This window comes from Cynocephalus volans, chromosome 3 (assembly GCF_027409185.1).
Source record: "Cynocephalus volans isolate mCynVol1 chromosome 3, mCynVol1.pri, whole genome shotgun sequence".
Classification (NCBI taxonomy): domain Eukaryota; kingdom Metazoa; phylum Chordata; class Mammalia; order Dermoptera; family Cynocephalidae; genus Cynocephalus; species Cynocephalus volans.
The window spans coordinates 138546186-138560757 of NC_084462.1; the positions used below are offsets into that span (position 1 = coordinate 138546186).

At 40.0% G+C, this 14572-nt stretch overlaps 1 protein-coding gene across 1 annotated transcript in view; it reads left to right on the plus strand.

Annotated features, from left to right (window-relative positions):
• The window catches only part of LOC134372760 (spindlin-1-like), a 40577-nt gene extending 33963 nt beyond the window's left edge, over positions 1 to 6614 (plus strand). The window contains 2 exon segments of the mRNA XM_063090137.1: positions 5515 to 5662; positions 5838 to 6614. Coding sequence (XP_062946207.1) covers positions 5515 to 5662; positions 5838 to 6614 — 925 coding nt within the window.
• The last annotated feature ends 7958 nt before the right edge of the window (positions 6615 to 14572 follow it).

Below are 14572 nucleotides of genomic sequence, written 5' to 3' on the forward strand. Positions count from 1 at the left end.
ATACTCTAGTTTTTTGCCCAAACATTAAACAAGAATAAGGCGGGTTGGAAGAGCCATTTCTGGAATGTATTGTTCTGAACAACTTGGAGGTTGGCAGGGTCACTTTTTGAGCTAATGTGAATTGGCAGGCAAAATGCTTTCCACTGAGATGAATTATGTGCTCAGGGTCACCTGGTTCTTTATCTGAGTTAGACAGAGAAGTCAGAGTAGATAAAAATGAAATGACCCATTATCAAATAATCAATGAAAAAGCTACACTCCTGCGATGTTTCTGGATCAATATACAAGTTACCTTTCAGATAGATGAATAATCCTTGTGTAGTTCAGAGAACAAAGCCTGCTTTCAACAAGACTCCTCTACTGCCCTGTGTGCAAAAGCAGGGGAAGAAGGCATCAACTCACCAGGGCTGACGGGGACGGTGCTCTCTGGGGAGAAGCCTCTCCAAAATGGGGTTCAGTGACACTATTCTTGAGAACTTGGTTTGGTAAACACTGATCTAGAGGCAAGAAGCTGTTGAAGGTTAAGGGGACGGTGTGTATGAGCTTCTGAGGAAAGGGCCTGTTCACACCCCAAGGGCAGAAGCATAAATCAGAAAAGACCTGAAAGGCCACTTTCCCAGTGTCTATCAGAATTTAAATTGCTGTCTTCTCTAACCTAGCAACCCAGTTCTAAGAATTTATCCTGCAAATGTAGCTATACATTTTATATATAAGATGTTTATATAAGGAGGTTTCTTGTTTGTGATGGTAAAAACAAAAAGGGAATGATTGAGTTGTGGTATATCAATACTGTTTAGTATTATCTATCCCTAAAAAGAATGGGTAGATATATATGTGTTCACATATAACGTTAGGAAGTTATTCAATCTCTCGCTACTTATACCATTTGTAAAACAGGGATAACAACAACATTTAATAAATATTAGTTGAGCGACAGACTAAGTGAATGTGTGTGTATATGAATTTTTTATTTTTGGAAAGACTAAATTTTTTTATTGAAACATAATTGATGGTACATATCTGTGGGGTACAGTGTTGAATATCAATACCTGTGTGCAATATGTGATGCTCAAATCAGGATAGTTAGTATATTCAACAATGCACAATCATATTTTGTGGCCCTTTACCAATTTCTTGCTAACCCCCCACTCCTTCCCCTTTTCCCATCTCTGGTGGCCTCAATTCCGTTCTCTGCAGAAAGACTAAATTTTGGAAAAATAACTGAGAAACCCACTAGATGAAGCTAAGCTGAGAATCCTAAGACTGTCATCTGGGAGTGAAGGGTGGGAGCTGGGGAGATGAAGGAGGGAGGAGGGAAAGTAGCCTTTATCGGACATGCACACTAAGCCAGGGTATTTGCTATACACTTAACACAGTTATCTCATTTAATTCTCACAGTCATCTGAAGTAGGTATTATCATCCCCATTTTACAGATGAGAATAATAAAGTTCAGAGAAACTTATCCAAGATCACATAGTCGTGAGTAGCAGAACTAAGCTTCCAATCTAGATCTGTTAAAGCCCATGCTTCCCACCACCTCCTTCCATGCCAAGACCATGTTTTATTCATCCCTTAATATTCAATATCTCACACAGGGCCCACTGCATAATGCTTATTAAATTTAATTAAATATTTGCTGAAAAAAATTGAGAGTACTGATGTAGATCACCCCTTGCATTATATTCTTTGACACGTGTGGATAATTTTTACTATATTTTCTTTAATGTTTAAGTTTCTCTGTATTTATCTTATCCCCCTGTATCAGTCAGCATAGGGTAAGCTATGCTGCAGTGACAACTTCAAAAACCTTAGTGAATTGCTTTGTTGCATGCCACTCTGCTCCATGTTTCCTTCATTTTGGGACTCAGTTTGATGAAGGAGCTCCTTCCTGGGACATTGTGGGTCTCTCGGGAATGGAGAAACCATGCAAAGGCTCTTAAAGATTCTGCACAGAAGTCGTACATGTCACTCCCACGCTCATTTCACTGGCCACAGTGAGTCAGATGGCCGACATGAACCTAATGGGATAGGAAGAATATAGTCTTCCCATAGGAGAGCCTCAGTACAGAGAGCCCAATAAGAAGCTGATAAGAAGGACAGCAACTATTTTGAACAGTAATGCAATATACCTTACCACCTTACTGCAAAATAAATTATAAGCTCCTTAAAATAGACACCATGTTTCCTACTTCTGTTTAGCTTAATATCTGTAATGAAACCTTTATTTTTCTAATTTCAGTGCTTTCTTCACTAGATAGTAAGCTTAATTTTCCTTTTATGGGAGTCAGTCATTCAAAATCAGTTCTCAAAGTGTGTTGGGGGAACCCCAATAGTTCCTGAGATACTCTCAGTGGGTCTGTAGGGTGAAAACTTTCTCAATAATATTTCTAAGATGTTATTTGCCTTTTTCACATTCATTCTATCATGAGTGCACAGTAGGGTTTTCCAGATGCTACATGACATGTGATATGGGAACAGGTTAAATACAGAAGCAGATATGAGAGTCCAGTTATCCTCTATGAAGCCAGACATTAAAGAGATTTGAAAAAAACTGTAAAAATTACCACTCTTATCACTAACATTTTTGTTTTGGAAAATATAGTTGTATTTTTAAACATGTTAACATGTAATAGGTTTATTTTTCATAAGATTAACAACTACATATTTAAAATTGTTTTCAGTTTTAATTTCTAATTTGGCAAATATTGATACTTATAATACATTTTAAACAAAAGCTTTTTGGAATCTTTAATAATCTTTCAAATTGTAAAGGGTTTCTGAGAATGAAATATTTGAGAACTTCTGTACTAAAATGATCGTGGCAGGCCCCTCCCATCTCAATGTGAATGTTAGTTGGAAAGACCTTTAAACACAGTTAAATTTTCCTTAACTCTACAGAGGATAGCATTGAGCCCATTGGGTTCTTATAAATACTGTTATTCTTCATAATCATCACTAGAAGTTCCATATCTAGTACTTCCTAAAGGGGAGAAATGATTAGTTTGTAAAAGAAGATTGGTTGCATGAATTATTTCCAGCCTTGCAGAAATTACTTGATGTGGCATCAGTAATGAATGAGAAAAACGGTGGAACCTAACCCTGAAAAGAAAAATGCTGCTTTCTAATAAGAGACACTAGTAATTTAATGTTGTCTTGGAACTTTATCATCATGTCTCACTAGCTTTCACACAGAAGAATTGAAAACAAGCCGCACGTTTACACTGATTAATAATAATGGAGAATACTTTGTATAGAACCTTTATTTAGGCTCTCTACTGCTTTTCACATATGAACATATTAAGCCTACCTCCACATTTGTGACCAAGCTCAGCTAGTTTTTTTTTTTTAATCATCACACAGCTTTGTCTTTGCATTATGCCAATATTCCCTCTTCCCCAAAGAGGTATCACCCAATAAAAGGACCTGAATTTATAGGCAGAGTCTGTTTTCTCTGTTGCAGAATTCTTATCAAATAACTGCACAGGACAGTTCTGAAGGAGCATCTGGATATGTATGTTTGTGGTGTGTGTTTGTGTGTGCGTGTGTGTGTGCATGTGTGTTTTGGTTTCGGAATTTAATGCCATGCAGTACTTAGTTTCTTATGAGAAGATGACAGTGCTGTTTACCAAGCAGTGAGAGGTATATAATGTACAACATTTTTTTTTCTGTCTTGGCTTCCAGGAAGCTCGGTACTCACATGATATTTAATTTTGGCAATTTTTATTCTTGTTTATTGCAAATTACTTTTATTTTGGACACAGGCACCAGATGTAATATTAATAAATGAATATAAGCAACAAAAAACACCAGTGAAATGCAGGACAGCCTTAAACATAGGCAGTGGTGGTAACTACAGTATTTTGAAGGGTCTAGAAATTCCTTCTCGAGTATACCACGTATCTGCTACTATTACCTGAAATACCCTCCATCAGTGTTGCTCCTGTCAGGTAAGATATTTTGTCTTCAGAAGGCTGCTATGTTACAAAGAAAACATGTTACTGGGAAGAGGCATACCTCAAACTACTGGTCCCCAAAAGAAAGGCCACAGCAGGGTGTGTTTATCTGCTGGGCCAGACTGAGAGCCTAGTCCTGAGGCGATGGGGCAGGAGCTTGGAGTTACTGCAAAGGACTGGGTGGGTCATATGGAGCTATCTGGTATTCCAAGGAAACATGAGGAACTGGGACTGGGGCTTGTGGGCTGGGGGAAGGTTGGGTTACCAGTGTAGAAAGGGAATGAGTACCAACATTCTTCATTTCACGGTTGTACTGATTATGAGACCACAAAAGGTGTGGACAGAGGGTGAGAATCTACAAGAAGTCTTGCTCGTTTAAGAGTTTAGTTGGCCTTGTGCTGGTTCCACAGACAGGTCTACTAGAGCAATGGCTGACAGTTGTAGAGAGCTTTGTAGTTACTAAAACATTTGTTCTCTTGTCTAATTGCATTGACCAACAGAATATTGCTAGACAGCTTTCCTTCTTCCTGATTTTAACAGAAATATTTCTATGGTAATTCACCATTAAGTGTTATGCTGGCTCTTTTGACATCTACATATGAGGGGTCTTCAAAAAGTTCATGGAAGGATTTGTATACCTTTTAATTGAATTTTCCACATCTGTTTGAAATACCCTTGTATTTATCTATTTATTCTCCCCTCTCTACATATATTTATTACATTACAGATTGTATTAGTCTGTTTTTGTGTTGCTGTAACAGAAATACCCAAGACTGGGTCATTTATAAGGAAAAGAGGTTTATTTGGCTTACGATTCTGGGACAGCTGCATCTGGCAGGGGCCTCAGGCTGCTTCTACTCATGGTGGAAAGTGGCAGCAGCTGGCGGGTACAAGATCACATGGTGAGAGGAAGAGAGAGAGAGAGAGAGAGAGAGGAAGCGAGAGAGAGAGAGAGAGGAAGCGAGAGAGAGAGAGAGAGGAAGCGAGAGAGAGAGAGAGAGGAAGCGAGAGAGAGAGAGAGAGGAAGCGAGAGAGAGAGAGGAAGCGAGAGAGAGAGAGAGAGAGAGAGAGAGAGAGAGAGAGAGAGAGAGAGAGAGAGAGAGAGAGAGAGAGAGAGAGAGAGAGAGAGAGAGAGAGAGACAGGACGTGCCAGGGTCTTTTAAACAACCAGGTCTCACGGGAACTAACAAAGCAAGAACTCACTCACTACCCACCCCCCAGGACATTAATCCATTCATGAGGGATCCACCCCCATGACACAAACACCTCCCGACACTGCCACATTGGGGATCAGACTCCAACATCAGCTTTGGGGGGGGGGACAAACATCCCCAAACTGTACCACAGATACAACGACATATTCCTGTGTCTGTAACATCCTACCTCATTAAGAGTTTTTATGAGGAATGAGTATTACATTTTACTAAATTGATTTTTAGGCATGTATTTGTATGATCACATGGTTTTTCTCCTTTGACCTATTAATGTGGGGGCTCTTATAAGTACGTTCTTAATATTGTGCTATTTCTGGAGTATAACGTGCCTGTGCGGCCGTTGCAGTCCCTCGGCTCAGTGCGCATGCGCCGCAGCGGGCGGGAGTGGGGGCAGGGAGGGCGGGGTGCGCCATCCGGTTCCGGCTGGTGCTGGCTGGAACCCGAAGGAGCAACGGATGATCCTGGCCGTTGGGGGCCTGCGGACCACGGCCTTGGTGGCCGGCAGAGTGCTTGTGATTTCATGTGTTTTTGCTGGACTTGTAAAAGAGACACTTGGGTGGTGGATGAACAAGAACACTGACATTCTGTGAACAGTTTCAAATTGGAGAATATTGAATTTTCACCCTAGTCCAGCAGCTCTGCTGCTCATTTAAATACAGATGAACGAAGACCCCAGTGGGGAAGACACCTGGCTAGCGGCATAGAGCTGATGCAGGACATCCTGGAGAATCTGCAAACATGATGAAGAGGACATCTCACAAAAAACATCGGAGCAGTGTGGGCCCCAGCAAACCTGCTTCCCAGCCCCAGCGGGACATAGTAGGCTGCAGGATTCAGCACGAGTGGGAAGAGGGCAATGGCTTCGTCACCCAGTGGAAAGGAACCATTCTGGACCAGGTGTCTGTAAATCCTTCTTTGTATTTTATAAAGTACGATGGATTGGACTGTGTTTATGGACTAAAACTTTACGAAGATGAAAGAGTTTCTGCGCTCAAAGTCCTGCCTGATAGAGTTGCAACATGTCGCATCAGGGATGCACACTTAGCAGACGCGATAATTGGCAAAGCGGTGGAGCATGTGTTCGAGACAGAGGACGGTTCTGAAGACGAGTGGAAGGGAATGGTCTTAGCACGCGCACCTGTCATGAACACGTGGTTTTACATTACCTATGAGAAAGACCCTGTCTTGTACATGTACCAGCTCTTAGATGATTACAGAGAAGGCGATCTCCGCGTTATCCCTGATTGTGATGATTCACCAGCAGGAAGGGCAGCAGCAGAAGCTGTGGACGGCCTGGTAGGCAAACAACTGGAATATGTCAAAGAAGATGGCTCGAAAAGGACTGGCACGGTCATTCATCAAGTAGAAGCCAGACCATCTGTGTACTTCATCAAGTTTGATGACGATTTCCATATTTATGTCTATAATTTGGTGAAAACATCCTAGATGTCATCATGAACTTTGCCAAATTTGTGGGACTGTTAAATGTATAATTTGTAGACATAAAGACTTGATTGCTTTCCAGTTTAATAAAAGCTTAAATGTCCCTGCAAACCACAATCTCTGCTAGCAGAACTGGTTTTGTTTTGAATAGTACAGACTGACCTGAGCACAAAGCATTTCGTGTGGGGAGGACTGCTTCTTAAGAAGTCTGTCTGTTTGGAGGGGAATCACAGGCAAGTTTGGTAAAAGTTAAGCTAGTGTCACAGTCATTTAAAACTGTAATAGATCCTAACCATTTCCCCTTCACTCTAACACTCTTATTCTGCTGCCTCAATGCAAGCGTAGTTTGGTATTTTTGTTATTGCCTTTTTTGAGATATATGTATATCTACTTACCTATCTATATATCTTTGTGCATACATATATAATATATATACACACACAGATACATGTGTACACACACACGCACACACCATTGGCAGTCCTTTCTTTGTGGATTGGGATGGGGGTGATATAAATTTCTCCAGTTTAATAGGAGCGCTTGACCCAAGTCAATCATATTTATGATATTACTGCTCTTTACTTAAAATTAAATTTGGGCACAGGAAGCACATAGGAAAGTTCAGTTTGTTCAGAAATCAGAAGTTCACGGTACCTTTGCAGTATGGAGGCTTTAAACCATAAGTCCAAATATGAATTACTGGTTAATGACCCACATTAGAATTTTACCAACTGGTGAGAAATCTGGGTAAAAGGCTGCCTTTAATTCTTAGCTTTGTAAATTTCTTTGTTTACATTTTAATCATAAATACTTTTTAGCGAAACCCAGGTTCTTGGTCTGCACAGTGTAACGTAGGTGTGTTTTGGATGGCACATCTGGTCCGTTATTTATATAAATCAGTAACCTGGATATTAGTACATGGATCTAAAAGGCAACAGTACATCAGTGGTTTGTGTGTATGTGGTAAGTTCTTGGAAGAAAACAGTGCTTTTATATTAGAAATGTAAATTTTAAGAATGGTCTTGTTGCCATCTAACAAATTCTCTGGGACTTTTTAATTTTTATTAGTATTATTATTACTGATTGTGATTATAGTCAGAAGGCCTCTTCTCCCTCCCCCCTCCCCCACATCTCCCCAACCTGGGAGCTTTTCCCCACAAAGAATGTCTAGACAAATAATGGCTTATTCTCTCGAAGAAAAAAAAAGTATTAATCTTTTAAAAAAATTTTTTAATTGACATATTGATTGTACATATTTATGGGGTACAGAGTTATATTTTGGTACATGTATAACATACAATGTGTGATGATCAAGGGTAACTCTTAATATACTGCTGGATTCTCTTTGCTAAGTTTTTGTCAGGTTTTGAAGTCAGTGCTATTTAGATTTTCTGAAAAGAACTGGAAAGATTTACTTCTTTCTCTATGCTCTGAAACAGATAACATTGGAATTATCACTTCCTTGAAAATTTAAAATGATCCATACATGGATCCATGTAGGCCAGGTGTTTTTTTTCAGGAGCAACTATTTGTAACTTTTACTATTGCTGTCAAGGTTATTGATCATTTTTCTCTTATATCATTCTGAATTTCCTAAAAAAATTTTCATTTTATTCAGCCTTTCAAACTTACTAACATAGAGCTGTACATCATATTCTTTTATTTTTGTTTTATTCAACATTATTTTTAATGTCTGCATAATATTCTATCATAATATGCCATAATTCATGTAACCAGTTTTACATTTTACTAGCAATTTTAGGTAGTTGCTAACTGATAAATAAACCAGTTTTTTTCTTCTTGAGTTTTACTGCCAACTCTGCCCCATGTGCTGTTGAGAGGAATTAACAAAGGGATCTGAACTTTGGATTCAAATCTCAGCTCTTCCACTTAATAGGTGGGGATCTTGGAGAAATGAGATTAACTCTATACTTAGTTTTCTCTTCTGGAGAGTGGAGATAATGATAGTAACTCCTGTCTCAGCCAGGGTTTAGTACAAGAAACAGAAACTGCTCTAGGTATTTTAGCAGAAAGGGATTTAATAGAGGGAGCTATATACTTAAACAATTGTTGGAAGGACTGAAGGAGCAATCACTAGTCTGGACCTCCTTGAATGATTCTGTATCACAGAACTGAATACACAGGCGAGCTGTTACCTCTGAAGCCACCACCATAGGAACTACTGAGTTTAAGAACACACAACTGACATGTCATGTTGCCACTGCTTGTGCTTCAAGTGTCCAGAAAGCTGGAGAAGGACTGTAATCCTGCTGCAGAAAAACCTCACATTTCCACACCCTTGCTTGCCAGAATGAAACTTCCAAAAGGGGAAGGAAGTGGCCTCTGCCTCATTTCCACTTTCCCAACTCATGCAAGTACTTATAACTAGTGACACCTAATTTACACGCAAAACCCGAGCTCCAAAGGCATCTGAGAAACACAGTTACCAGCTTTCTAGCATAGAGGTTGAGCAAGTCAATCCACAATATCCACCACCATATCCTTCATAAGATTGTTGTGAAGATTAAATAATTCATGTGCGTGCCTGGTATAGAATATGATGTAATAGATGTTATTTATTATTATTTATTAGGAGCAAATTGTGTGCCAGAAACTATGCTTATTTACTAGGGATAGAAAAATTAATGATGGTTCTTTGCTGTCCTCAAAATATTCCCAGTGTAAATAAGAGGTAGATATTAAAAAAATAATTACATCAAACAAAAAAAAGTGTTATGGAAAGGGAGAGGACCAAGTAATTGTCAAGAATATGAGATAATTCATTTATTCATTCACTAAAAAGTGGATTTATTGATGTAACTCATATGGGCCAGGCCTATTGCTTGGGGCTGGGATGTAGAAGCAAGTGAACCAGAGAGATGTTGTCCCTGCTTGGTGGTGGATATGTGTGTTCAGTGTGGGGAGTGAAGACTGTGGAGAAGTCAGAAGGGAAGACTTCCTGGAAGAGGAAACATTTGGGCTTTTGGCAAAGAAGGGAAAGAAGGCAAGTTCAGAATCATAGGACGACAGACATACAAAGAATTTTAGACGTTAGCTTGGGGGTTTTCCTAAAGTGTGTTCCACAGAACATTAGTCTCCAGAGTGGCTCCTTAAAAAACACTTCTGGAGTTAAGGCACCATTTAGAGATCACAATGCTGGTCAGCACATTAAAATGTTGACAAGGTTTACAGTAAAACATCATTAACTTTTAAACTCAGCATTTGTTATATTTTTGACCATGGAAGCCTTCTGCGATGTAAAATATATTTGCATAGAGCACACTGTGCTAAACAAAGTCCCAGGGTGGTCAACCACTTCATTCCTTGGATGGTAAATGAAGCATAGACAGAGAAAGGTTCGCACTACTACACTATAGGCTCCAAGAAGTCAGGGACTGTATTTTTCTCCAGCACCTTTATTTCCCCAGTAATTAACCCAGAACTTGGCACACAGTAGACGGACAAAAAACATTTAGGAGGAAAAATTGATGAATCAATGAGCTAGTGATCTAGAAGAGAACTCCTATCTCAACTCTCAGACTTACACTTGTATTGATATATACCTCTCAGCTAATGGGAAAATATTTCCAAAAAGACACAAATTCTCCCCATGAGGGTTAAGCAGAGCCTTTTCCATCTTAGGTAGGGTTGCCAGATAAAATGGAGGATGCATGCGATATTTGGAACATACTTATACCCCCCAAATTATTTATTATCTTTCTGAAATTCAAATTTAACTGGGTGTCCTATATTTTTATTTGCTAAATCTGTCAACCCTACTCTTGGGGGAACAATATGGAAACCTTTCTACTTGCTCTTGTTACTTGCTAATCACCTTGAAAAGCGATTCATAAACAGATGTGTATTCTGCTTTCATGTATATCACAGGGTCAATCTTTTAAAGTGGGTCTAAGAAGATAAACTGATTATGTACAACTTAGTTTCTTTCAAATTCCTGCTGAGAGGGAAAGCTTTTGTGTAAACAGGGAAGTGACAAAGCATTTGTTCCATCAGCTTGGCTCCAGCACATATGAACACCCAGTGAATTCTTCCCCAGGGCAGCCTGTTGGTTATAACTCACCCATAGGAGAAGCTCGGGCACAGATGCGTGCGAAGGAACGGGGAAGACAAACTTCTAATCAACGATGCTGTTTAGACTTCACAGAGGGAGGACACCTGCTGCTACACATCCCGAGCCAGGTCTGTGTTTCCAAACAATGATACTTTCAGCCACACAGTTCCCTGAGCGTGGATCAGGTGATTCCTTCATTTTGTATGGGGAAGACCTGGATATAGATAACAAATTGTAGTGCTCTTAAAAAGCTCTCTTGTTCCCCATCCATCCATCCATCTTTGTCCTGTCCCACAAAGATGCACTGAGACCTCTCACAAACCATCCATTATTACTTTGCCAGGGGAATAGTGACCTTAAGACAATTAAACAATTAAAAAATAGTAAAAAAAAAAAAAAAAAAAAATCTAAACAAAAAGCCTTCTTCTTTGCCCTTTATGCTGTTGGTTGCTGAGGCTGTTCACTTTGCTTTCATCTTCACTTTGGGGGTGAATTACATGTGTTTTTGTAAACCCAAACTTAAAACCCAGCATTTCTTTAGATGGCTTTTTGCACTGCACTCTTTTATGAGGGTTATTTCTCACGGTGCTCTAGGGTGATTCTGCTTCCGCAGAGCAGAGCAATGACTTGCTTCAAGTATTGATTAATTTCACTTTTCTTTGTTAGTTTGCTCATTTCACAAACATTCATAAAATACAGTGTGCCAGGAACTGTGTGTAAGGCACAGGTGAAACAGCGATAAATACTGCACAGTCCATTGCTTAAGAAGCTGACAGGTTAAACAAATATTTACAACTCGGTGTGGTAAGTCAATGTAACATTTGTACGCAGGTGCTGCAGAGGGGGCAGAGCGATCGCTTCACCTGTGAGAAGTGGGGGGAAGAAAACTGCACAGAGAAGATTTATGAGCTGAATCTTGAGGAAAAATATGCATTTTCTAAGAGTACAGAGGGCGGATGGGAACCTCTAGCAAAGAGAAGGAAATATGAAGCAGTATAACTTGTTCAGAGAGAGGCCTCTGCAGGCTAAAGATGATCCATTGGGATCCAGAAAGAAAACAGCATTTCCTACACTTATCTTTATTAAAGATAAACTTTACTAATATTCAGTGTATGATTTACAGTTGGGCATGTATAATTTATCAATAAGTATCAATAATAGTTTGGTGGGTACCTTGCTCAAAAATGCTTTACCAAAAGGGTGCACTCATGGTCAAAGTAATTTGACTACCGCTGCTGGAGTGGTAGAATTAGGGATTTAATTCATGTTGGGAAAATATAGGAAATTGGTCAGGGCCCCTCAGATGTTCAGAATCTTGCTGAGCATTTGCTGTAAATATCCACGTGCACCCAGGTGTTCCTTGGTTATTGTCTAATGTAATTGCACATGTGCACCCAGGTGTCCTGGGTCGTGGACTTCAGTACGAAGGATGAGTGGCTCTGCTCCATGGTGTCTCCTTCCCCTGGGATGCCCCTGGGTGAACCACAGGGAGGCTGCTACTGTTGCTGCAAGCTATTGCTGCAAACTGTTGCTGCCAGTGCCCCCACGATGCCTTGAGAGGCCACGACTGCTACTGCTGCTGCTGCTACTGCTAAGGACTGAGCTAGTGTCCATCTGCCAATGGCTCCCAGGATCTTTCCCCATTACCTAGTGTGGACCTGCGTGTGGAGGGTCTGTGACCCAACATGGCATGTGATTAGTCTGGTGACCCAGTCTGTACAATGGGTTTGAAGGGTCTGTGAGCCCTAGTTCTGACAATTGCTTTAGCTATACAATTCATGGCCCCTAACTCAGGCTGCAGCAGCATCAACAGGAATCTATATAATTATGTTTCTTTTAGTCTAGGGTATCTCAAAATATGGTCATGGATATAGAATGCCTAGAATGCTTGTTTTTTAAAAAAGCGAACTCCCAGGTTTATCCCAGATCAATAGAAGCAGCATTTTTCAGGAAGAGGGCCCAGGAAACTCGAACAAACTAACTCCCCAGGTGATGCTTATTGTCTTAGTCTGCTTGGGTTGCCACAACAAAATACCACAGATTGGTGGTTTCAACAACAGACATTTTATCACAATTCTGGAGGCTGGAAGTCCAAGATCAAGGTTTCTGCAGGGTTCAGCTCCTGGTGAGGGCTCTCCTGGCTTGCAGATGGCTGCCTTTTTCCTGTGTCCTCCCATATTGGAAGGAGAGGGCTCTGGTGCATCTTCCTCTTCTTATAAGGGCACCAATACTATCAAATAAGGGCTCTACCCTTATAACCTCATTTAACATTCATCACCGCCTTAAAAGCCCAACTTTGAAACAGTCACATGGTAGGTTGGAAGCAGTTAGGGTTTCAACATATGAATTTTGGGGGGACACAATTCAGTCCATAGCACTTATATTGACTGAAGTTTGAGGACCACTGCCCTAGTTCAACTAATAAAGAAACAATGTGGCCAGTGATAGCTTCTGATGTTCTGAAATCTGTACCGAGCAGAAGTGCCACAGAAATGTGGGATTTCAAACTCTTCCCCTTGCCTTCCAGACTAGTGCCAGCCAACATGAAGTGCAATGGGATTCCCAAATGAGAATCACATATGCAATTTAAGTTTTCTAACAGCCACATTGGAAAAAAGTAAAAAGAAACAGGTGAAATTACTTTTAATAAGTACTTAGTTAAATCCAATGTAATAAAAAATACTACACTATCATTTCAACATAAAATCAACATAAAAGATTGTTAAAATTTTATAATTTTTGTATATCTTTGAAATCCCGTGTGGCATATTTTATACTTTTATTTTAGCATGTCAATTCAAACTAGCCAGATTTCAAGTGCTCAGTGGCTACGTGTAGCTAGTGGCTACTTACTGTACTGGACAGTCTGCTAGACTATTTCAATCCTCAATTTGGTGCCTGGGGAGGCAGAGCAGACAAGGTGTGTTGTGTAATATGCTGAACAAGTAGCCTCATTTCTAAGAAAGGCTTAATGATTATGATGAGTCCTGAAATGTTTGTGTTAACATGACTCTCTAAACATCAGCTGAAGATGTCAAGTTTAAGCAGAGGACAGAAGCTGACGGCTCTTCCCAGCAGTTGAAGAAACTGTCACCATACAATGTTCTGTTTACCGTTTATATAAGAAATCCCGAGCTGCCAGAGCCGGCTGATGCCTGAGCCTTGCTGACTTGATGATAGTTTGCCCTTAAATTAAAACTGAGCTGCCTTTGATTTATCACCCTCAGCTGTCACTTCTCACCTTCACTGAACCTTTCCCAAGACCGCAATAAGTGTCACTTCAAAGGTTCAGAACCAAATTTCAACTGTGAAGAGCACATTAGTCCTAAAGCAGACTCTTTCAAGTAAAACAGAATTTGCTGTCAGTGTTGGGGGTGGGGAGAGGGTATGGACAAAGTTCCTTGAATTCTATATAATGAAGGAAGCATCAGGCTAATCATGAGATTAGCTTTATCCATATCTCAAGGTCAAGTTTGGAATCTCCAGGGGTACAGTTGTGTTATTGGTACTGCACTGTGTCTTGGGACCCCAGGGGGGCCTAAGAGCTTCTAGTTACTTTGAAAACAACAAATTCTGGTTCTGTTGGAGGAACGTGGGGGTATTGGGCTAGAGAAGAGAAAGGTTGGTGGGGAGGGCTTTTTGGAAGAGAAATTGGATTTATTCTATATAGTCAAAAAGGGCATAATTAGAACACATCTGAAGTGCAATATAAAGATGACATTTTTAAATGAAATTGTGACATCATGAAGACACAGACATCAGATTGCATTTCTCTAAGAAAATATTTGAGTACCTACTTTAGGTTAAGCATCGTCACGTATTATTTCAACTGAATTTCACAACATTTCTGTAAGGTAGGTATTATTTTTCTAGATGAAACAACTGAGAT